Source organism: Ammospiza caudacuta, chromosome 4 (genome assembly GCF_027887145.1).
Source record: "Ammospiza caudacuta isolate bAmmCau1 chromosome 4, bAmmCau1.pri, whole genome shotgun sequence".
NCBI lineage: Eukaryota > Metazoa > Chordata > Aves > Passeriformes > Passerellidae > Ammospiza > Ammospiza caudacuta.
Window position 1 is genome coordinate 78,273,413 of NC_080596.1, and position 23,636 is coordinate 78,297,048.

At 41.3% G+C, this 23,636-nt stretch overlaps 1 protein-coding gene across 2 annotated transcripts in view; it reads right to left on the minus strand.

Annotated features, from left to right (window-relative positions):
• Positions 1-322: 322 nt before the first annotated feature.
• FAM53A (family with sequence similarity 53 member A) overlaps positions 323-23,636 on the minus strand; it is a 69,096-nt gene continuing 45,782 nt past the window's right edge. For both annotated transcript variants that reach the window (XM_058803528.1, XM_058803530.1), the window contains exon 5: positions 323-1,476. In XM_058803528.1, the coding sequence (XP_058659511.1) occupies positions 1,183-1,476 (294 nt within the window). In that variant the 3' untranslated portion in view covers positions 323-1,182. The remainder of the gene's footprint in view (positions 1,477-23,636) is intronic.

Genomic DNA, 23,636 nt, shown 5'->3' on the forward strand with positions numbered 1-23,636 from the left:
TTGGAGATTAATCTCCCCCTTACTGAGGAAGTTCCTTATTGTAGCTGAACTAAAAAGTATGTGTTGCAATAGTCTGCAATGAGTGCATTATGACATTTGAGATTATTCCAGTGTATGTAATCATGAAGACACTTGTGGGATCCAGCATGAGTTATTTCACAGAGCTCCAGACAAACCTGACATCACTTCTGTTTCAGATGACCAGAAATCTGCCCTTCCCCTCCACCAAATTCCAGGCATAAATACCCCATTACAGAATTTACCACATTTTTCACCAGTAAAATCCATGAACAGACACACAAGTGCAAAGCAAAATGTCATTTTATTTAATTCAAGGACTATTTTCCTTCTAGTATTGCTGAAGGGATCACCTCCTGGGGAATTGATCATTACAAAGTCCCTGTCTAAAAGTTCAAGTGCTCTTGTTGTACATTCTTTTGAAACACAGAAAACATAATGACCAAGTAGGTGGGCAGCTACTTGCAGTTTTGGCCCACCTAAATTAGCATTGCTTCAGGCTAGAAAACAATTCAAGTAGTAAAATAATGAAAAATGTTAACCTTTAAGGTCACTACCATATTTTGATCAAAAAAGTCCTGAATGTATGAAAAGAACATTTGTACATGTTATGAAGTTGTTTTTTAACCAGACACTGTCAAAGATGGCAGTTAAATATTTTGGACCAGTTGTCAACCAGATATTTAAGAGTTCTATCTGACGGTTTATTACCAATTTCATTACGCAATTCACTTTTCACATTAAGCTCTTTAACAAAAGCAACATAGACCCGCACCAGAATCACTGTAGACAGATTTAGTTTTATAGAATGCCCTTCTGAAAATTCGTTTCAAAATAGAGATGCTTTTCTCCAGAACTGTAAAAGCCATAAAAATGCAAAATATTTGTTAGGAAATTTTTAATCAAAATTATTCCTTAATGTTCAAAATAACATTTAACCTCCTACATTTTTTGTTGTTGTTGTTGTCATCCACATATTGACCAATAGAGACTAAACAGGTAACAATGGTTCACGTTTTTCCCCCACCTGAAACATTTCTTCTAACACAGCCCCAAAGATAGGCAATACAGAGATTCAGGGACATGGATTATGCATGGCAAAGGTAATCCTCTATCGCTTTAATTTAGAACAATTCTGATTCTAGCACCCGGCTTGCAGGAGTCTCAGTTGTTCTCAATCTGCTCCAGGTCCAAGTCCCCGCAGTCCAGGGGGAAGATCCCCTCCTCGTGGCTCTCGCAGTCGCTCGTGTCCTCGTCGCTCTCGCCCGCGGGCTGGCACTGCCCGCCCTGGCAGCCGCCCTGGCACGGGCGCCGCTCCTGCACCGGGCTGCAGCCGGGCGTCACCGCGCCCATGAGGTCATTTGAGTCACAGGGCGAGGACACGATCGTCTTCATTTGCGTGTCATCGTCGTCATCTTCATAGTCAAGGGAGCAAAGACTTTTGGAATTTTTTAAAGTCTGCAATTAAAAAAAAAAAGAGAAACCATGACTATTCTGAACATGACTGGACAGGAGGAACAGAATAAATTCTTGACATTCTTGAACGGTTTGAGTCTATGTACTCAAGAGTGCCACGTGTTTAAAGTAATCCTCAAAATGAGAGGCATGAAGGAAGAGGAAGAATGGTATTTACTTACTCCACAGTCAGGCTTTGCATGGATATTTTGCCTAGATTCCCATCTGTGAGAAAAACAGTCCCCTTTTTTATGCAAGAAGAGCCAAAAACCTACCCTTGGTTCAACTACATGAGGAAAGAGAGACACCCACCCAGTTTGCTGTATTGGGTTTCTGGCAAGTCCAGAGCAGAGCATTTGGTGACACCAGCATTTAGGTCAGACAGCTGCCTTGCAGCCTGGTCAACAATTAATTTCCCCTGCAGACAATGAGCCCTCAGGCGTCCCCTCAGAGACTGCCAGGACAACTGGCACATTTGGGTAATCTCAAACAGAAGAAACCCAAGCCTCTACTGGGAGCATCTTGCTTGGTTAGTCTTTCAGCTGGGTACGGTCTGAACAGGAGCTCAGGAGCAATTCTGTTTCAATTCAAAGGACATTAAAACTAGAGGGGCACTCATCCTTATTTGTACAATGGCAAAAGAAAAGAAACACTCAGCAAATGTGCTACCTCTATACCAGAGATAAAGGAAAATACCCAAGCTCCTCATGGAGCTGTAAGGGATCCTTGGCTAGAATCCAGGGAGAGCATTTAAGAAAAAAAACAAATATACAGAGAGCAGAACTTAAACTTTAACAAGTGAAAACCTTCCAAATTGTGCCTCATGCAAGCACCCAGTGAGAGGAGGGTGAAACAGCCAGGGCTCCTCTGAGAAGTGGTGCAAGACAGAATAATGTCACACTCATTTTCAGTCTCTCACTGGTTAAGTGACTCCAGCCTCACAGACAGCAATCATTGTATTACAAGGAGATCCACAGGGAACAGGACCAACTTTCACACCCATTTCCAGCTTCCTCCCCCAATTTCTCATTTCTTAAGTATTTCGTATTTGTTTATTTGAAATGGGAACATTGCAACATTCCTAGTATGCTGTATTCCAGATGCTCTTCCAGACATGAGTGTAATGGTTCCTGCTCCACCAATGCACACCAGCACCCACATAAGGGGGCTTACCAGCATCTTTGGGCATTTTTTTAAACAAAACTTCACAATTCCAGAAGAAATTTGAATTAGCCTTGTCTGTAAACAGCTGGTTAAGCAAGGAAAGCTCACCAGGGGGAGAGGACTAGCCTGATCCCTTAGGCTGATGTAACATGTGGAACGCCTTGCAGACAATCCCACTGCCATGCTGCAAGGTCAGAGTTCTTGGACATCCCTACATCCAATCTGCATGGAAAGCTCATGGAGGGAAAGCTCAGGTCAAGGTGCAAAGCAGAGCACTCGAGGGCTGGAGCTCAGTCACAGCACAGGCGGGATGGGATGGGACAATGGGATGGGACAATGGGATGGGACAATGGGATGGGACAATGGGATGGGACAATGGGATGGGACAATGGGATGGGACAATGGGATGGGACAATGGGATGGGACAATGGGATAATGGGATGGGACAATGGGATAATGGGATGGGATAATGGGATAATGGGATGGGATGGGATAATGGGATGGGATGGGTAGCACTGGGATGGGATGGGTAGCACGGGGATGGGATGATGGGATGGTGGCCCCATCACTGGTGCCCCTCCACAGCAAAGGCACTGCAGCACCATTCCCTGAGCCTGCACCACATTTAACACACCAGTGCAACACATTTCTCCACTGATCAGAGGTTTGATCTGCTCTTCCCCTACTCAGCTTCCATATCTCACAACACACATTAGATGGCTGGTTAACAAGTGATACATTTCCAAGCAAAAAGAGCAATAAGGGATAACCTAATTTGTTTGAACAGACAAACAAGACCTCATCTAGGAGCTGATTTATGTAACTCCAAGGCCTGCATCTGAAGATGAGCCCTCAGAAAAAAAATACTGCTAGTCATAGTTCTGCCAGGAGGAATTAGAAGTCTTTGTTAGCCATGGTTAAAGCCCTTATCCAGTTTTGCATGTGACTAACACCAGTAAGATAAACAACCTTGCATCATCAAAAATATTTGTATTTTCAAATTTCACTCTCCTGTGAAAACAGCTTCAGTATAATATTCATTCCTGCTTTCAAAATGCTTCCATATAGCTCACTTACATTTTATTCAAGTAGAAACATTTGAGTTTCTCTCTATGACTAACAGGTACAAATTTCTCTCCTATTTATTTAAAAGCAAACCAGTATATTTTTAAAGTAAAAAACATTAAAGTATATTTTAATCTTAAGTCTATCTCACTGCTTTGAAAAACAAAAGATGTGTTCTATCTCCATACAGAGACAATATTTTCAGTTCTTTAAACTTATAGTAGGAACTGTGAAGAAAAGGAACGAAATAAAGAGAAGCTTTGAAAGTTCTGCTTTCACTGTCTTAGAAAGGAATTCCTCAGTCCCCCTTCAAAATATCTTTTATTCAATTTACTGCAAGAAATTAATCCAGCCACACAGCTGTCCTTCTAGAAGGTTTGTGTACATAAATGGAAAATTGCCTGTTAGCTGTACTGTGCTGAAACCACTTGAATGGGAACTTTTAGCTGGTTTCAACACAACAGCAAGTGCATTCAACTGGTTCTTTGTTCACCCACTTGTCACAACCTCACCAAACTAAAAATAGGTGGATTTATTATCTCGCAGCACAATCCAGCTCCTTTCACAAAGCAAAAGGTAGGAATTGCAATGCATTCAGGCCCTCTGAACTGCAGCTTTCCATGCTGCACTGGTACAGTACCACACCTTTCAAGAACAATTGTGCCCAGTGGGGAGCCTGCGAGTACTTGCTCAATGGTCCTCGTTTCATAAAGGATGCTGGACTAGCAAGACAAAAGAGTCCACAGTTGGCAATGGATAGAACTCAATCAGCTAGAAGCATTCTTTTGTGTGATGGCAAAAAAGGAAAAAAAAAACCCTCAGAGTTTTAAAAGAAGTGAGGCGATAAAATGTCTGAATATTAAGGAAAAAACCCCAACTTTGTACCAAAAACAATGGTGAAGAAGGAAATAAAAGAAAACTCTCTAGACCCTTGCCATACAAAGCAAACAAGAAAGGCCCAGAGCAGCCTGAAAGGAAGCTAATGTCTGTACTCTTTATTAAACCTTCACTTCAGAAACCCATAATACATCACTTTCCAAATATAAAAAGCAATAAAAAGGTTGTTTTTGTTTTACTAACAAAACTAGAGCATTTGCTACAGTAGTCAAGGGAAAAAATAAGACATTTATGAGCATGAAAACCTAGTGTATAATGGGAGCAGCAGTTCTCATGCTTCTCCCCCAGTCCACCCTTGGCTCTGAGTGGGTGAGGATCCAGCTGCTCTGAGGAGGGGCAGCTGCAGCAGCTGGCACTCCCTGAGGAGCAGAGGAGGCCTCAGCCCATCCTGCTGCCTTCTCAGCACCAGTTACCCCTGATGGCACAGGCCTGGGCAGACAGGGAATTCATCAGACTGGTTATTTGGTTTGCTTCCTGTCCCATCCTGAGACCTCTGCCTGCAGTGGCACAGGAGATGCTGCTTTCACACCGGCACACAGCACTTCTCCACTGCTGAGGTCTCTCTACCAGCAATATGAAATACATGGATGGTGCAGTGGTCCTCATGAGGAGGAGATTCTGGAACTTCCCAGAGCATCAGCATCTAATCCAAGAGCAAAACACTGAAGTAGCAGAAGCCAAGCATGGAGCAACATGTGGCTTTTTTGTTCCTTCCCTGTATCTAGCCACTTGATGGAGATGGGGCAAGTCAGATGGGCTGCACTTCTCCCTTTGAGAGCTTCATGGGTCCTTACTTCACTTCCTTGAATTAGGTTTCCTGTAGATTAGTGAGACTGGCTCCAAAAATGCCTTTACTGATGGTAACCCATAGCTAAAGTTCAGATCAGAAGCACCACAAACAGCACAATGCATTTGTGTCTCAAACCTGTCCCCAAGGAGGTCACAGCTGAGTCTCAGCAACAACAAAACACAACCAGGGAACAATTTTTTTTTAAGAGATTCCATGAAGTGAAGCTAAGGGGGAGGCTTAAGGAAGGACTTTGTCAGAACTGACACAAAAGCCTGGTGCTGAGCAGGGCTCAGTCACAAAGAACAAACCATCACCTGGCTGACATCACACCCACCACACACTGATGTGAAAACTGAAAACTCAATTTTCACTTCAGGCACATTAGTACTTTCACCTGTGACAATTCAAGTTGGAGATATGTACAGAGTCTACTGTAAACAATTAGAAATGTCAACGTGTTGTACAGATTAAAAAATATCCCATCACACTCCTAATCCCTGCATCTTCTACTATGCATGAAGTGAAAAACAGTAATAAAAATGCTGTGTTTATGTAACAAACTAATAATCTTTCTGTAGAATAAATCTCTTGACATTTGACTCTGACTTTTCTGTCTTGAATTGCACTGAGCATTTTGTGAACACCCCCAGTGTTTGCAGATAACCTTTGCTTTCAAGAAATTTGCAGCTGAGTAGAAATGCTGCTTCATTGGTACAAAGTGGTGCTGACAGGAGGAAAACAATATAGTATTCTCCATGTTATGTGCCTGAGGCTTGCTAATGCACTAGAAGTTAAACCCTTAAGTGGGAAAGAATCTCCCCCTGTTCAAACAAGAAATTAAAAGGTGTAGAAATAAATTAGATTTTATAATTCAAGTGTCTAGGAAAAGACTTCAGAACCAAAACCACTGCAGATTTTTAAGTTATGCATTTGAAGTAAATCAAAAGACCCATAATTAATTTTCTTGCACCAGGTTAAAAAACCAAATAGTGAACAAAACTATTTCTTATGTACTTATTTATGTATTATGTGGAAACCATCAAATCCCAAGAAAATTCCTGACACCTTCATGGGCAAAATCAAGTCTCTGTTCAAATTGATTTGGGAACCAAAGATGCTGTTCCTTTTTTTTTTTTTAGCTCTGCAGTTATCCCTCATTTTCCTGGAAATCTGACATGTACTTTATATATGAAAAAGGCAATGTTTATGTCATCATCTACAGCTAGTGATCAGAAAAGAACTGGAATAGTGAATATGAATGAGAAAGAGCAAACAGCCTCTAACATTCTGCCATGTAAATAGACACTGAACTATAATAACCATTCTCCCAGCACAGAAAGAATTACTGCTGCAATTCTTGTAGTCAAATAAGGTAAAACTCTATTTGCAATGCCAAAGACCCAGTTAAAACTCAGTACAAGATGACAGCAGCACACAGCAATATGGCTATGACTTGAAATGACAACTGTTCAGTGCTTTGTCTCTGCTCTATCTTCAAAGACGATTTCAATTTTTTTAGATGTAGGTGCCCAGGGAGGGAAGGAAACTGCCATCAACTCCTTTCACATCAGATGCTGAACAGCATCACGATGTAACGGGCTTTCATCTCTCACTAGCCAGACTGTTCTAGATTTAAGTGTGCAGTTTTCTGGTGTAGTCTACCATGAAAGTTGATCTATTTATTGGCCTAGATATTTATGCTCATATTCTAAATTGCGCCACAGTGTCCTTATAAGTTTTGTTGATAAGCTGCAAGGACCTGTGATTTAATTTGGCTTTCTATTCAGTGCCATTAATTGAAAAAGAATAGTATGTCTTAAATAAATATTTAAGTGAATAAATATTTAAGTGAAATGGTGAATTACCTAATTATGCTCAGATATGCCAGAATACAAGGCTGCTCATTGTGTAAACTGAGAGAAACCACTGGAACAGGTTAAGTCTCCAAGTGCAAAATGATAAAATGCACCAAGCCTGGGGGGCAGGAGGGGAAATCGGGGCGCAGTTCCCCCAGTGCACCCACACAGGGCCCCAGCTGGAGAGGGGATCTCACACTCAGGCACTGCAGCCCCCAGAGCTGCAGAGCAGCCACTCACCCAGCCAGCATCACTGCTACCACACCCAGTCCACACAGCCACGCTGGAGGCATGGCAGATCCCAAACACATCAGGGATTACAAACAGCACCAAACACCTACTGCCCCCTGCCCAAACTCAGACCTGAAAATCATCCATCATGGGCACTGCACATACAACAGTAAATTTCACACTCTAAATATGCCCTCCAACAAAGCATCTTTTCCTTTCAGTGGTTTGCAAAGATGATCTGAAAACCGAGAGCATCCCCAGCCCCCTCAGAGCTACCAGCTCACCCCTTCCATGGGTTACATGCACTCAGGGAAGTCTCAACATCAAGTAACATAAACTAAGGAATTTAAGCAGATTAAAGAAAAGTTTGTCAGTCTAAAATTGTTTAAAAACTGAATTTAAGCAGCCAAACTAGTACTGCAACTTTAAAAATTAAATTTTGGTCAGATGGGGCAATTTAGTGCAGGAAACTTTGTGCTGGGTTTCAGCAGCTTCTACAAGTTCAGGACCATTCATCTCAGGGGTTAACTTCTGTTTGTTTTTAAAGGCAAATTGAAAGCTAAGCAAGTTAATGCAGTACTTAATGTAATCCAGTCAAGAATATGATTCAACACTAGTGTTAACATGGAGAGGGTGAACATATATAGCAATTTTCCTTTTTATAAAGCCCAAACCAACATTAAACCACATTTTTAAAACTTTACAGTACGGAGTTTTAATCAAGATGTTAGATTTTCTAATTCAGTGGATTTGTGAACTGCAACCTTTTACCTTCCCTGTCTGAGTATAAATCATGCAAGCTTTTATTAGTGTGAGAATGTGGAATTGCACTCTACAAACATCAGGCCTACCTATTTCACCTGCATGTAATTAAGCAGAGAAAGTTTCAGCTATTCTTAGGAGCAGTCCAGCAGGCACCTACAGATGCTATGAATTATGCCATTAGCTACAACAGAGGGGCGCACACAGAGGATTTAACTCCTCTGAAGTGACCAATAACAAATACAGTGCCAAAGTGGAACACAGGGCCATTGCTTTGTTCAGTGCACAGTACAGCACAAGGCTTGGCCAGGGAGGAGCAGGTTTAACCCAAACAGGACAATTCCTGGATACAGCAGCAGTGTTCATCTGAAATGCACCCATGCATTAAAACAGAGCTTTCTTCAAAGGCAAAGAAGCACCACAGGAAAAGTTATTCCAAAAGTTATTCCAAAGGGCACTGAAAGAGCAGGGAAAGATTCTTGCTCTGGTCTTGCTTCAACAACAGCTGCAGTCAGGGGTCCCTGCAGCACCACAGAAACTCTTCTGCCCTAAGGTAAACCACTGTCTCTGCACACCTTTACCCAGGTTTTTACTACTCACTGCTTGACCCTAAGCACATCTCTATTATGGATAGTGAATTTATTTACCTGATGGACAGACTGAAGAGCTGGACAATATGGAATTGGGCCTTACTGTGCTTGAGCTGCATAAGGTCAAGAGGCTTTGGTCTGGCAAATCCAATCAGCCAACAGCACTAATGAGCAATGGTGTGATGAACAAACAGCTGCACCACTTGTGTGCTCACAGGGATGATAAACACATCTGGTTTTGTAGAAGGACACAGAGGGAAACAATGCAAGCACATGCTCTCCCAGCAGAAGTGATTCATGCTTTGCCAGAGTTGTTCCCTTGTTTCCTATTCAAGAACTATTACCTTTCCTTTCAGAAAGAAAACAGGCTGCAGAAGCAAGAAACAACTTAAACTGTGTATTACCATCTTCTGTAGTAATATGATAAAATAATTTTATGAATACTTAGTTAAACCAAATCTAATTAATACAGATGAAAGACGCATCTATTTTTCCACATTTCAGACTGGGAAATAAGAAGGCACACACACATCATTAACATGAGCTACACACACATCCCCAAACAGAAACACAGGCACAAAAGGAGCAGCACAAGAAAACTGCTTAACAAGACTGTGATTGCTTGCAGCACCATCTCTCAGTGTTCAGCATTCAGGATCCAAAAACAAAGACCACCCTGGGTAGTCAAAGCCTTCTGATGTATTATTCCTCTGACAGAAGAATTAACAGACTACAATCAGCTCTGAAATGACAAAAACAAAAAAGTTACCTCTAACCCCAGGAGTTTTAATAAGTTTCTCAGTTTCTAACTAGGCACATTTAGACAAGAAGAGAAAGAGCTCTACCTGTGCTTCCACAAAACTCCAAATAAAAAGTGACATTTCAAAGTTTGCTTTGCCATGCCAAACTCGGCTCTCAAGCAACAAGGTTTAAGTTGACTGATTATGCACTGGGGTAACACAGGACAGGATTTGACCCTTGTGGCTTCAAAACATGACCATATTGGCTTCATTTCCTGCCATTTATGTGTCATCTATTTTTATAGAGAAGTTCTATTCCTGAGAAGTTTAGCCAAGGTCTTATTCCTTCATGACTTTGCTATGAGCTGCAAACAATTACTTTAACAACTGAATCACATATGCACCAATTGCTGCAGCGTACATCCACGCACCAACTTCTCTTCAAATTCCTGCATGCTCTCTTTTAACTTCATTTTTCTCCTCAGGTCCAATATGAAGTTGATGTGATGGGTCAAACTTAGGAGAAATTAGAGATGTAAACCCCAAATCCTGATTGCAATGCTGCCCTCATTAGTTACTGACAGATGTCACACTCACCTATGTTATTGCGTTATGCTGGAGCCCCATCATAACCAGCATTTTAAGGGATTCCATAATTGGGCCATAAAGTTCACTTCTGCCAGGGGAGGGGCATGGAGAGAAAAGGGAAAACTACCCCATCAGCTTGGGAACAGTTCCCCTTCCTCAAACCAATTTTCCAAAACAAAGCCCTAAGATCTTGCTGTGCAAGTGCACAGAGGGACACACAGACAAAGCACAAGTGCTGCTATCAATCTCTTGCTCAGCTCAATGCAAAACCCACAATTTAACAATAAATCCTTCAGGAGTATTAATTCAAACTGTAGGTGGACCTTGACCACTAATTATTTCCAGGGACAAGTTAAATTGAACACAATGAGTTTGCTTAAGAATTAGTACCAGAGATTGAATGCGAATGGTGCAAGGACTGCATTTTTCTAGCTCAGTATCTGATTTTGGACTATTTGAACTTTTTTGAAATAATATGGTTCAGGAAGTGATCCTGATATTAAGTGACAAGACTGTTATATATTTTTAATACTTAGGCAACTTGTACCAAAACTTCTATATGCTAAATAAAATTCAGACAAGTTGTTTATTGGCTCAAATACCAAAGCTGACAGCATGTCAGCAGTTGATGCTCAGTATGTTTTTTTTAAGTCAGGAAACCATATATGTGGTCCTTTATCCTTCAGTGCAATACTTGTTTTAAAACACATCGTGCCAAGTCAGAGGAGAAGCAAAGTATACACAACTTGTGTAAGGCAGAGTCAACACTCACATTCCCAAAACACTGAGGTAACACTAAAACTGAGCTCAACCTCTCACTGCACGGCCTCAGTTTTCCTCTGTTGTGTAGTAAACCCAGAGTTTGCATGAAAGCTGCAACATTCAAAAAAACTGTACATTCAATTACTACATGTGCCTTGTTTTAGAGATGAGGATCTGTTGATGCTATCCCAGCTTGCAAACTTCCTAGCATTCCTTTTGAGTGTTAGTCACATGGTTACTAATACAATGAAAACTGAAATCAGGAAACTCATCACAAGTCTCATCTATTTAAAACTCCTTTTCTGCTAATACTTAAGCTTCATTGCAAAGCACATCAGAATAAAACCAAATGAGTACTTTCAAATATAGAAACAGATGAGCTATTAGATTATCTGCAGCTCACCTCAACACTAAACCATCACCTTCCAGACCACTTATGCAGAAAACATGCCTTATTAACTATATCCCATTAGAAGTTGCATCTAACAGCAACTTCAGGACAGAACAAACTTCCCTTCAATTTTTATGTACTTGAAAAAACATGTAAACAAGTCAATATTTCCCATCCTCGTGGAAAAGCTGACATCACTAAGTGATGCAGAGAAATGCCCATCAGTTCATTTTCACAGGATTGAGGTATCTGTTCTGCTTTTATCACACCTATGCACCAGTGCATACATGCAGCAGGAATTGATCAGTGCAATGCAAGTCTAGCAAAAGACCAAGTGACAGCTGGGTTTGAGACTTTTCCAAGGGATTTTAAGAAACTCCTCTGCAGAGAAAAGCCTCAGATGGATCAACTTGGTTTAAGGTCTCTTTTAGATGATGATGCATTGAGTCAAAGTGACTGTCAAAAAGCAAGGGAAGCTTCTCAACAGATAACAGAGTATGGAAGAACAGTCTAGTTTCATAGTTAAGTCCTTGCATTCAAGTACCACAACAATGTACTAATCTATTAATTTGATTAACATGTTATTACAACAATATAGAATATTTAAAGAGCCCTCTCCCTGAATTAACCTGACTTAAATTCCAAGATGTACAACTTCTTTTCTAATACATTTTAGAAATTGCACAGGGATTTCATTTGTTGCCGAAAAATCTGGAAAAAGTTCCCATATCGATGATGAAACACTACTCAACACTTCTGCTAGCCATCATCTCTTGCAATTTAGAGCACGGGGGGAAAAAAAATAACTTAATCCTCTGCCACCTGCCAAAACCCAGATGGTAAAACCTGAGAAAAGTGCTCTCACATCTCTTTAAACCCTCTGGTGCAGCTTAGGCACATTAACTATAAGTGCCCTACATTTAACACTGAACCATAGCTCTTAACTCAGTATTGCATTGTTTTCCAAACACCATCACCAATAATTTTACATAATCCAATTTTCTGATGGCATAAGTAATAATTAAAAATGAAATATCCACAGCTGGCTGAAACCTGGCATGGGAGTGAATACATGGCCCCTTTCTTTTCTCATAATGTTAAATGCAGCTGGTCTGGTACTCATTAGCTCTTTCAGCAACAAATACTTATTGTACACACAAGAACTTGCAAAGAAGGAAAAGCAACTCTGCAGCAGATACTGAGCTGCCTCCTCTTCTTCTCAGCACGTTGCTTACAGGAAAGTACCATGAACATCCATACAGAGCTGACTGCAGGTATGGCAAAGCAGCTCAGTGATGAGCAGCTCTGGGGATCTGCAAGACATTTGTTACAGAATCCATTCACTAAACAGGGGGAAAACCTCCATCCTTAATGAGATTTCCTTTCTTCACTCTCCTCAGGGCTTACACTCCCTCACTGTCCGAGCACAGGGAACCTCCAGCACAAGGGCTCACTTCATTAAATGCCATTTTGGGCCTAATTTCACATTGAGAGCCACTGTGCCGAGGCAAAGAAAGCAAAACGCCAGCTGCTCTCTGTGCCTGCCACCTCAGCAGCGTTTCATTCGCTGCTCCAAAACACTTCCAGGCATCCATTCAGAACCAAGCACCCCCAGCCTGCTCTGTCCTGTCACAGCACAAAGTGCTGGCTTGTCTTCAGCTCACTTTTGATGCTTGCCTATCATCTCCCAGCCCAGCCTACTCCTATCTCCTTTCCTTCTTCCCAAGCCTGCTGGAATTTGAACTTTAAATGGATGCCCTCCATGGCAACAATAGATAAAAAAGGAGCCTTTGATTGTTCATGCGTTGCAGAAAAGAAAGGAGGAGATTCATCCTGGCTGTGACCTAGCAGAAACTCATCAAGCACAGCTCCCCTTCCATTGCAATGGGATGCCTGAGCCTGGAGCCACCCATTCAAGCTCCCTGTGTCTATGTTGCCATTCAAAGAGGATCAATTCTTCAGGTTTCCCCTGTTAAGGAATTAAATGTTGATCCTCAGAATGAAGGGCAACACCAAGCTTGGAAAGCTGCCAAAAGGTTCTGTAACACTCAGCAGTTTGGAGTTAATTCAATACTTATTGATACCTAGGCAGGATTTATAGCTGCATTATTTATAAGGGGGGAATCACAGAGCCATATTTAGACCTTGGTAATAAACTATTTTTAGCAGCATCTGTTTTTCTAGCTTGTTCCCTTGCTTAGGCAAGAGCATTCTTTTATCCAGCTCCCTCTTCCTTGCCCATTTAAAAGAATCCACAGAGTCTAAACTGAAACATGAGTTAGGATCATTCAGAATATTTACTGTGCAGAAATCCTCCTAATCACATTCTGGAAATCAAACCTGCTGACTAAGGACAGTCTTGGGCTGATGTAACACTATATATGTTGTCTTCACAGAAGAGAGCAGATTGTTTTAATGTAAGGGGCAATGTGTTTCACACAAAGGAGGTTACTATCTGGAAAGAAACAACTGATCATTGACTGCATTAAGCCATCTGAAAAGTGGCTCACAACTCCTGGCAGTGCTTTTCTGGGACGTGGTTGCCAAGTTTCACCCTCATTAAACACACAGATTTTTCTTTTTGGTCACAAGTACATTCTGCCAGGCCAGGCTGGTGTTAGAGGGAGAGAGAAATCATAAGCAGCTGCTGCAAGCACCTTGTTTCAGAGATGAGTTTCAAGCTGCAGCTGTTACCCACTCAAAAACTCCCCCAAACCTCAAATTACCTCTTTGAGTTTACATTGATATTCTGCTTTTAGCATGTGACACAACACTGGTGGCCTCTGCAGCATGACAAGGGACAGAATGAAGGCATTGCTGGTTCCTTGAACTCTGAGGGAAGCAAGGCTTTGGGTACTTCATGCAGATTAAATTCTCAGAAATGCACTTGATAGCAGCAATATATTCATCTTAATCTCTTGGCTCATAAAAGTTTTTACCCAAACAGCAGCACAAATATTCAAAAGTTTTGCTGTTGTGTCAGATTAAGAAATTTTCCTGTAGAGCAAAGCAGAAAGCTCATGTAAAATATGAGCTCATAGGGTTCTTATTTGTTCCAAAGGGCAGCAGCCATAAGGGTTGCAAGCTGGCTTCCTAGACCTTGCAGCACAGGTCAGGCATTCCTAGGAAGCAGACTGTGTGCAGCAGAAAAACTAAAAACATTCCCAACATGTAGCACACAGGTCAAAATTAAATTCTACAAATGCACAACAGAAACATGCAGCCACTATAAGGGATTCCAACAAAGTCTTGAGGGCTTTGAAACTTCAAGCAATCAGTGTTATTAATAGAACTTTCATTGGCACTGGCATTATGCAACAATAATTTCAGTGTGGAGGAAACACAGCAGTGCTGCCCACCCAGCAGCCCCTGGGATGTCTCCTTCCACCTCACTGCCTGTGTTTCTCCCCGAGTGGAGGGAAGAGGACAGCACCCTGCCAGGCGCACGGACAGGCTCCTTGGCAGCACAACACACCGACAGCCCATTGCCAGGCCCAGGGCCAGCGTGGAGAGGGCTGCACTGCTGGGAAGCATCTCCACACGCCCCAGCAGCGGCCGCCGCGTCCCACGGGCTCTGCCCCTCGGCAGGGCTGCTCCGAGAGCACAGCTCGCACAGGACAGCCTGCCTCAGCTGGGAGAGCTCAATAAAAGCCACGCCAAGGACAGAATCAGGCTGCAGCACTTGGAGTGGCCACACAAAGCACATGGACAAAAGCCAGCACATACAGTAACTGCCGCAATAAATTTAAGATTTATTGCCAAGTATGTTTAAGAGTAAAAACTAAGATTACAACTTGTAGTTCAATTCCCTAAGGCTGTTGCATAACCTGCAAATATATTACAATGTGAGAGCAAGCTAATACTGGTGATTAACCAGGAATATAATCAGAGGATCTGGAAATCTTCAAAAATGCAGCTTGTTGCAAGCCTTACAGCAAAGCATCCTACTCTCATGGGGGCAAGGATGCTTGCTTGCACATAAACAGACACTTTTGTGAAGATGTGGAATGTGTAACCTCCCTGATTCCTTTAACAAAGCTGAGGCCTTATTAGCCAGTACATATGCACATTTAGTGTGATTCTGCATTCAGACAGTACTACAGGGACAGATGAATCACAGTCTCAGAAAGCAGCTGGAGAAGATGATGCCAAAAAGATCCAGGATCAGGCTCACCAGGATCTGCCCATCCACCCTTCCCTTCCACACCAGATGGCTCTGGAAAGGCAACAGTTATCTGTCCTTAAAAATCAGTGATCACAAAGAAAAGGCTTGGTGATTAACTCTCAAGTCCATACGCATCTGAGGGGTGGCTGTGTGCCAGTGAAAGAACTGTGGCAGGCCAGAAGAATCTGTACAAACTCCATTTCCATCCTGGTCCATTTAGGGATCTCTCCCCTCCACCCCAGTGACTAAGGGATCCACAGCTCCAACACTGAAACCCTCCCTCAGCCAATATTCTTGCATATCCAGCCTATGTGAAATGGATCTGCAGCTGGTTCTAACTGCATCAAGTTATATACTGGCAAAAACCAGGAACCAACAGGAGATTCATATTTTACCCTACTATAAGCAAAGTCTGATCTTACAAGTCTTGAACTTCTAATTTTAAAATAATGCTCAAAAAGCACTGAGGTAGTTTGAACAAAATGTGACTTTTTAAAAAAGTCATACAGTACATGTCTTTTTTAAACCTCAATAAGTTTTTTACCACTACTTAGCATTTTGAACAGTATTACTTCAGTCCTCACGATGATCATTATTCAGCAACATGTTTCCATGTCAAGGTCTCCAATGGCAGAGCACAGTGAAAAAAGTACAGAAAGGGCTTTTAATATATAAATGAATTGTGTATGTGCCCTGTAAGCAGCCACAAACAGATCTTTGTCTCCTGACACTAGTCAGAATAAACACATCAATGCCAGCCTGCAAGGTCACCAACATTAACTTATTCAGTGTTAACTCCTCCTGATTTGGAGTGGTAACACCCTTGTTCCTCGCAGTAGAAACATTTTATCCTGACAGGTACAGACAATTCCCTGACAATACCCAAGAGTTCCCCATTTTCTACAGTACTTAGTACTTGGCTGTACTTACACAGGCACACACTGGCTGGCGTCCCCTACCAATGCCTGCAGGGCACCTGAACCAGGGTGTGCTACACTTCCCTCAAACCAAAGGTGGGAATCCAGCTCTTTAGCTGTTAAGATTTAAGAACCGGATACACACTTCAGGTACTGCAAGTATGCATTACAAGGGACTCCTCCTTCCCCCATCAAACAGAGAATAACATATTTACCAGATTAACCACAGCCTAAAGTTTAATCTAACTGTTTTTGAATCAGACTGTATCACTACAAGGTGCAACAAAAGCACTACGCTTGACACGCAGGCACCCCACAGACTGGAGGACCCATTTCTCTAAAAACTGAATTCTTTCTGCTGCCCACTCTTGCAGGGAGAGGACACCTCCTGCAGAGCTCAACCACCACAGAACAGAGGTGAAATAAGCTGAATTTAAACCAGGGTTCTGTCCAAAGGATATGAAAACAACCAGACAGTTTGGATGTCCAAGAGTTTATTGGTGTCTCGAAAGATGGGAATCAATTAAGTTCTTTCAGTATACTGAGGCCATTCAAGATTATCAATTACCACCTAACTACTCAGATTATTAATTACCACCTAACATACTCATGCCTTCTGCTGTTAAAGGACCTTAGGCTCAGTAACAGAAAATACAGAAAATTCTCATTTCTTCTTATGGTTATCCAAACTCTCCATGTGGTGTCCTCTCCCCAGGAGAGCAGAAAGAATTCAGTTCTTTTAGAATATGAATACCAGAGAATAGTATTTTTCAACATGGAGCACATATATACTTTAGTTATAAGTCTGAGGTGAGTCTGGAAGTGAAACACACTCCACTGCAAAGTATTTCTGTTCATAATAAATTCCATTATTACACTCCTACTTCACCTGACAAAGTATTTCTACTTAACAAGCTTAAGGGCCATTTACCAACCCAACTGCACACTTGCATGCCCTGAAAACACACCTTACTGTGCCAACTATGTGAGCTTTTCAAAATTGAAAAAAGCAAGCTTATTGCTCTGGGACATGCAATTTTAACAAGCCTTGGAAATTCAACTAAAAAAGTTTTTGGTTCTATAGTAACACAGGCTCAAGTTACAAGAGTTACACAAGCAAAATAATATTAAGTGTTTTGCACAATGGCCTGTGCATTGTACTTCAGGACTGTACACTGAAATCCCTGGAACCTTCAGGTCCATATTTTAAATCAGGAAAGTATTCTTAAAACAGGATCCTTAAATGAAGAATAAGATTCTCAAAAACAAAAACCTGCTAGGCAAGCTATTATGCAAAAGTAAACTTTGAAGTAAATGCTGAAAGGAAAGTGGAAAAAACCCCCCACACTAAGTTTATATTTGAGGGGTTTGGAGCACATCAAGAGTCTGAGACTCTGGATCAATTCTGGCTTTGTGCACTAATGAAGAATTTCAGTGAGGCTCTGTGTTGATTATGCTTCAAGCACATCTGATTTCTGCCACTCTCACGCATACTACAGCAGTTACAAGTAACCTTGGAGCTCTACAAAATAGGACATGACAGTTAAGCCACAAGCACCTGTCATATTTGTTTTAAGATCTTTCATACTATTTGTACTTCATAACACTACTTCAATCACTTATTTTAACCTACCAGTTCAAACTTAAATACCCTTTTCTAAAAGGGACAGTTTTCAACACACTGGCTGGGATGGAGTTACCCAGCATTAGCTGAAGTTCAGAAAACTTTCAGTCCTGCTAAGCAATTTATATCACATTACTCTTGTTCCAACACTGCCAAGACCACAAAGTCCTCCTGCTCTTTACTGGTCATGTGAATTAGTCTAGAAGACAAGCAAAGCACACACTGATCAACGTAAAACAGAACTGAAAACTGAGATAGTTAAAATATAACTAGACAAATGAAAAAAGTCTCATAGAGTATCAAAAGCCACACCTGAAGAACACTGGGAATATGCAAAACCCTTTCCCAGAAGGACAGTATCTTTGCAGAGCTTAAATTGCTCAACCTCTGGTCTTAAAGGCCCTTTTAAACTCTGCATTTGTAAAACCTTTGGAGGCCCAAGCAATCATATACAGAGTTTTTGAGTTGTGACAAACTAGTCTACCTCTTGCCTGAAAAAAGGACCCATAGGCTACATTCTTTTGGGTTTTACTATTCAGGCTTGGCTGAGGGAAGGCAGAGCCAGAAATGTTACTGAGGGCTGTACTACAGCCCCTGCTAATGCATCCCTCCTGGGTAAGGCGGAAGGAGCAGAAACTCGACCCACAGCAGGCACCAGGACCCCGACGGGGCACACCGGGCCAGGCCCCGGTCTAAGGCAGGCCAAAGACCTACCAAGAGTGACATCTGCCACTTCTCCTTCCCCTGGCAGCACAGGATGTTGTTCTCCTCTTGCATGAGAACATTGCGTCCTTTTGAAAATGAAATAGTTACATTTAAAAAAAAACCTGCAAGTAGAATTTCAACACTTTGATATTTCTGATCAAGGCACACTGTGCAGTGATGCCCAGAACACTAGAGTACTGCAAATAGTGAATGTTAATTTTCAACAGGCCTCCAAAATATAGCTCAATATTTTATCCCTCTGAAACACACCATGGAAACACTTTTTTGTGCTGGAGATACTTGTTCAAAAAATTCTACTGACTCAGAGGGCCCGCTTTTGCAACCCCCAAAATACCAAGATATGCCTCTTCTTTTTTTATGGGAAAACTGAAATTAGGAAGGGTTGGCATTTACAAAGAATGAACGGGCACTACACTAAGAGAAGAGTGTCTGCATTCAGCTATTCTACAATTGTCACTGTCCTTCACACCTCACACCCTTCTCACTCGGTAACTGCTACATAGCAAGCCTCAGCTCATACATGGGGCCTTCCTACAACTTGTCCCCTCAAAGCAACAAGTTGTCAAATTGGTGCTATGATTAGGAAAAAAAATTAAGTCCAGGCTTCCTTTGGTAATACTGCAAAATAATTAATGTGAAAAAATATTAGTGCTGTTTTCAAATTAAAACCAGAGAGTGTTTCCCTACCACAGGAGAAGCATGTTTGACAGAATGAAAATAACCCTTGTCAAATCACCCTGTACACCTTGCATTCATAAAGCACAGTTGAATTAAACAGAAGTACAGTTCAGATGAGTACAGTGCATTTCATGCAGCTGGAAGCAACGGTATTTGGTCAGAGAAAGACAAATTTGTACAAACACCTGCAAAAAAAAGTTCAGTGAGTTGATCCTCTCTCCTTTCCCAGTTTCAAAAGTACTCTGCATTTTTGTTTCCCCAAACATTCTTCTTCTTTATAATGCCTATAAGAAAGAATATTCTTTTGGATAAAAAAAAAAACCATACCGCCAAGACTAGCTGTAAAAATGTTTCAGTTACACTTGACAAAGTAGTTGTTGAAATTGTTTTAGTTGACATCATTTGCTCAGTTTCTATATCTAATTTGAGTACTTGAGTACTTAGTCACTTGGTTGAAGTTTAAGAGGTTGCCACATGAATAACTGAGTTATCAGCGCCCTGCTGGCTGCCCAGGCTCAGCAAGCAGAAACAGTTGCATTTAAGAAGTGAGGATGCATTCGCTGTTTTCTCAAAAGCAAAGGAAGACAGTTAAAATGGAAATGCTTTAAGCAAACATCCGGATCGATGGAACAGTCATTTCACAGAGCACTCAATGAACCAAGTTATTTTTTAACTACTGCAAGTTCAAGATTCTTAAAAAAGGCAGTTGGGCGGATGAAGTGTGTCACAGCAGTATTGCAACAAGAACAACTAATGGAAAACTACCCAGGCTCCTGTTCCACACAGGCTGCTGCAGCTCAGACTCCAAAGGTTTGGAGCAAGACAAGCTCTTCACATTGCTACCATTTTATCGTTCAGGCCAGAGCATTTTAGCCACTCCACGTTTTTAAAAACACCCTGTCAGCAAGATACATCTGTTGACATAGCAAAATTAAGTTTAACACAAAGGGACCTATACTTATCCAATTGATGACTTACACTAGAAATTTTATTTAATCCCTTTTTACCTTCTATTGCATGTCAAAGTTAAGAACTCCTGTTCAGGAGCTTCATTTTGTTCTCTATAGTTTCATTATTACAACAGACCTAATCTCCAAGGTACCACCTCAGTTCCCAGCTAATGCAAATATTTACTTGAACTATTTAATTGCATTTTTAAAGCAGACAGGTGATGTCTGATCAAAGTATTTTCCTAAAAGTCAGATACACAACACAGCAGATGTGTTCACGTGGCAAAGCAACCTCAAAATCTGTGGGGGGATCTCCGACGCTGGGAACAGTGCAGAGAAACTATAACCATGACAACAGCAAATCACCTACAGGAAAAGGCTGCAACACCTCGATATCAAAACAGCACGAGTCCTAACTTCATCCTGCATTGCCCACATACAGGCAGCGTTCTTCACTCCAAACTGACACTTTCAGTCTTGATCTCAGGAGCAACTGTGAAACCAGCTCCTTCTGCTACACATAAACGAGTAACTTATATAAATAAAAGTGAATCAATCTAGAGAATTATTCAAAATCAAAGAAAACCATGTTAAAATAACTCATTTTTTCATCTTTGCTTGCATGGAAAGTTGGACAACTCCAAACATCTGGATACAATGAAACTAGCAAGATTTGAAAGAAAATTAGTCTCATTTAGTCTTGATTTTCTTTAGACTCACCTGAAAGTAACTGTACTAACTTCTGCCATAAATAATTTTTGTCATTCAACAAAAAATTCTTTAATCTTTTGCTTCAAAATGCACAGTAAAAACCTTCTACACATGACCACTTGAATGCTGGTAAATCCCCACAAAGACTGCAAAACCACTCCAAATCCACACCAGAGGAGTGCCCACCAGTACTGAGTGACCTCCCTGTGGCTCCCTCCCTTCAGCCACACCAAAAAGGTCCCCAGATTTTAGAGGCTTCTGGACACTGCCTATTCCTGGGTGATTCTTCTAAAAAGACAAGGTCCCTCTTGCTTTTTGCAAACTTAAAACCATTCTCATTTCAAAATGGAAGTTCTCTCCTACACACGTGCACACAAGTTCTCAGCCTTTGTATTTTTGCAACAAAAGCTCATTTCACATCAGGATTGCAGCTGCATTTGTTGGAAGCCAATTTTCTTCCTTCACTGAAAATCCCCAGCAGTCATTACACTCAAGTAATCTTACAGCTAGAAGTTTGAAGCAAGTTATTTTCCTTAATATGTTTATATACCACACTGAATTTAAGAAGTCTTTTTGAATATCAAAAACCCCACAGAAGATGAGTCTTCTGCAGTAATTCAGTTTAAACCTAGTACTTTATCTTCTTGTGTGCACTGATCTCACAGGAAGTTTCTTGGGTGGAGACTTGAGAAAGTTTCCAAAAGCCTCTGAACTGTATCTGAATTACTGGTTTGGTTTTATTCCACATGCCCGCTTTCTACCATCCAAACAGACCTTAAACCAGAATATAGTTCTAGAGAAAAACCTCTGCCCTGGCATATCTTCATGCCCTTAGAGCTCAGATCACACACCCCACTCAGCAGAGCAATCAATGTCATATTCTACTTGCCCTTACTGGCATAATCAAAGCAGGTTAAAAGACTTTTCCACAAATGAGACAAGTAAGGGAGCTGAGTGACCAGAATCCAGTCCAAGGGAGCCCAGAACAGCAGCATGACACAGCTGCTCCTGGAAGTTACACCTTGTCCCAAAAGGAGAAGGTTGAGTTATTCAAAACCATGCTATGACACGGCCCTTGGAATAAAAAGTCAAGTTATAGTCTGTACTAAAGGTCCTAAGAGCAGCAAACCTGCACTGCCTACAAAAAAAATAAACTAACACTGAACCTCAGTTGCTTACTCCAGCAAAGTACACAGAAAGACAAGCCCAGAAGAGAATAATTGTTACTTCTTCATCATGACCAGACAGTTTGCTAAGAACTTTATCTCTTCCAGCTTTATGTACTTAAGGGCACTGGTATATTTATCTCAAGTGTGGCACACAAACCTGCTCCCAACTCTAATGCTGTCCTCCATGACCAGCTAAATCATCATTTGTGAGTTCTGCAAGACAGAGCAGCAATACTGAGACCCTCATACAGAGCAGAAATTTAATCAACAAACAGAACAACTGCTCAAAGATGGAGGTGCCAATACAGTTTTGTGACAATGCATCTGAAGACTGCTTAGAAAAAGGGAAATAATATGCCTCAAAGAGCACATTATATTAACATACTTCAGGAGCTCAAGCTGAGTGACATCAGCCACAAGGGAAGGCTGGAATATTCATGAACTTGACTGAAATGATATCATGGGCACATTTATAGAAAAGCACAAGGTCACACCATCAAACTGCATCACGAGGAATTAATCAGTTGGAAGGGTCAGAGCAGGACAAGAAAAACAAGTGACTGCAGCCACCAACACAAAAGAGCTCTAAAGGAGAGAGAATAAAAGCAAATAGAAAAAAATACTAGTCAGAGGTAGGCAAGGTTCACAGTCTGCTTCAGCAGAGCCTGGTTTAACACTTAGCATGGCAAAAGAGACAATCAGCAATAACTTTCTCTAAGCAGGCACTGTGCAGAGGGATCAGCTGGAAGGAAGAGCTTGAGAACCAGCTCCAGGGCACCAACACACTTGATAAGGACATGTGATATCATCAGCCATGAGTAAAAGAAATCACTCACAACCTTCTTCTTCATGGCAGTTTTCCAACACAAACCAACCATGTTGGGAATCAACAATAAAATCCAGCTCCAATTAAAATCCATGTTAGATGGTGCTCATGTGCTAATCCTAAAGTAAAATGAAACAAACCACAGCAACTTCTGCAATATTCACTTGATTTTTACAGGATATTGAAGCCCAGGAACCTGTGCAATCTCTTTCAACAAGAGACTTCAGCTTGGCCATACATCTGACAGTTGGTACTTCTTGGAAATTGATGCTCCCACAGTATATAAGCCTAACGAAGAAGGTTAAGGAAGAGAAACTAGCAGGGTGGGGAGTGTTACACAAGAACAAATTTATCATAAATCTCAGGACATTTAAATAGATCACAGAAAAATATTTTGACCACAAGCTGGCCAGTGAAGTGTGAAACTAGCATTATTCTGTGTACACAAAACCTTTTCAGAGAAGAAAAGAGAGAGAAGAAAAAACGTGAAGTAGGTAGGAGTCACATCAAAAAATTTAAATATGACTGCTTTGGAATTGACATGTAGAAGGGGAAGGAGGT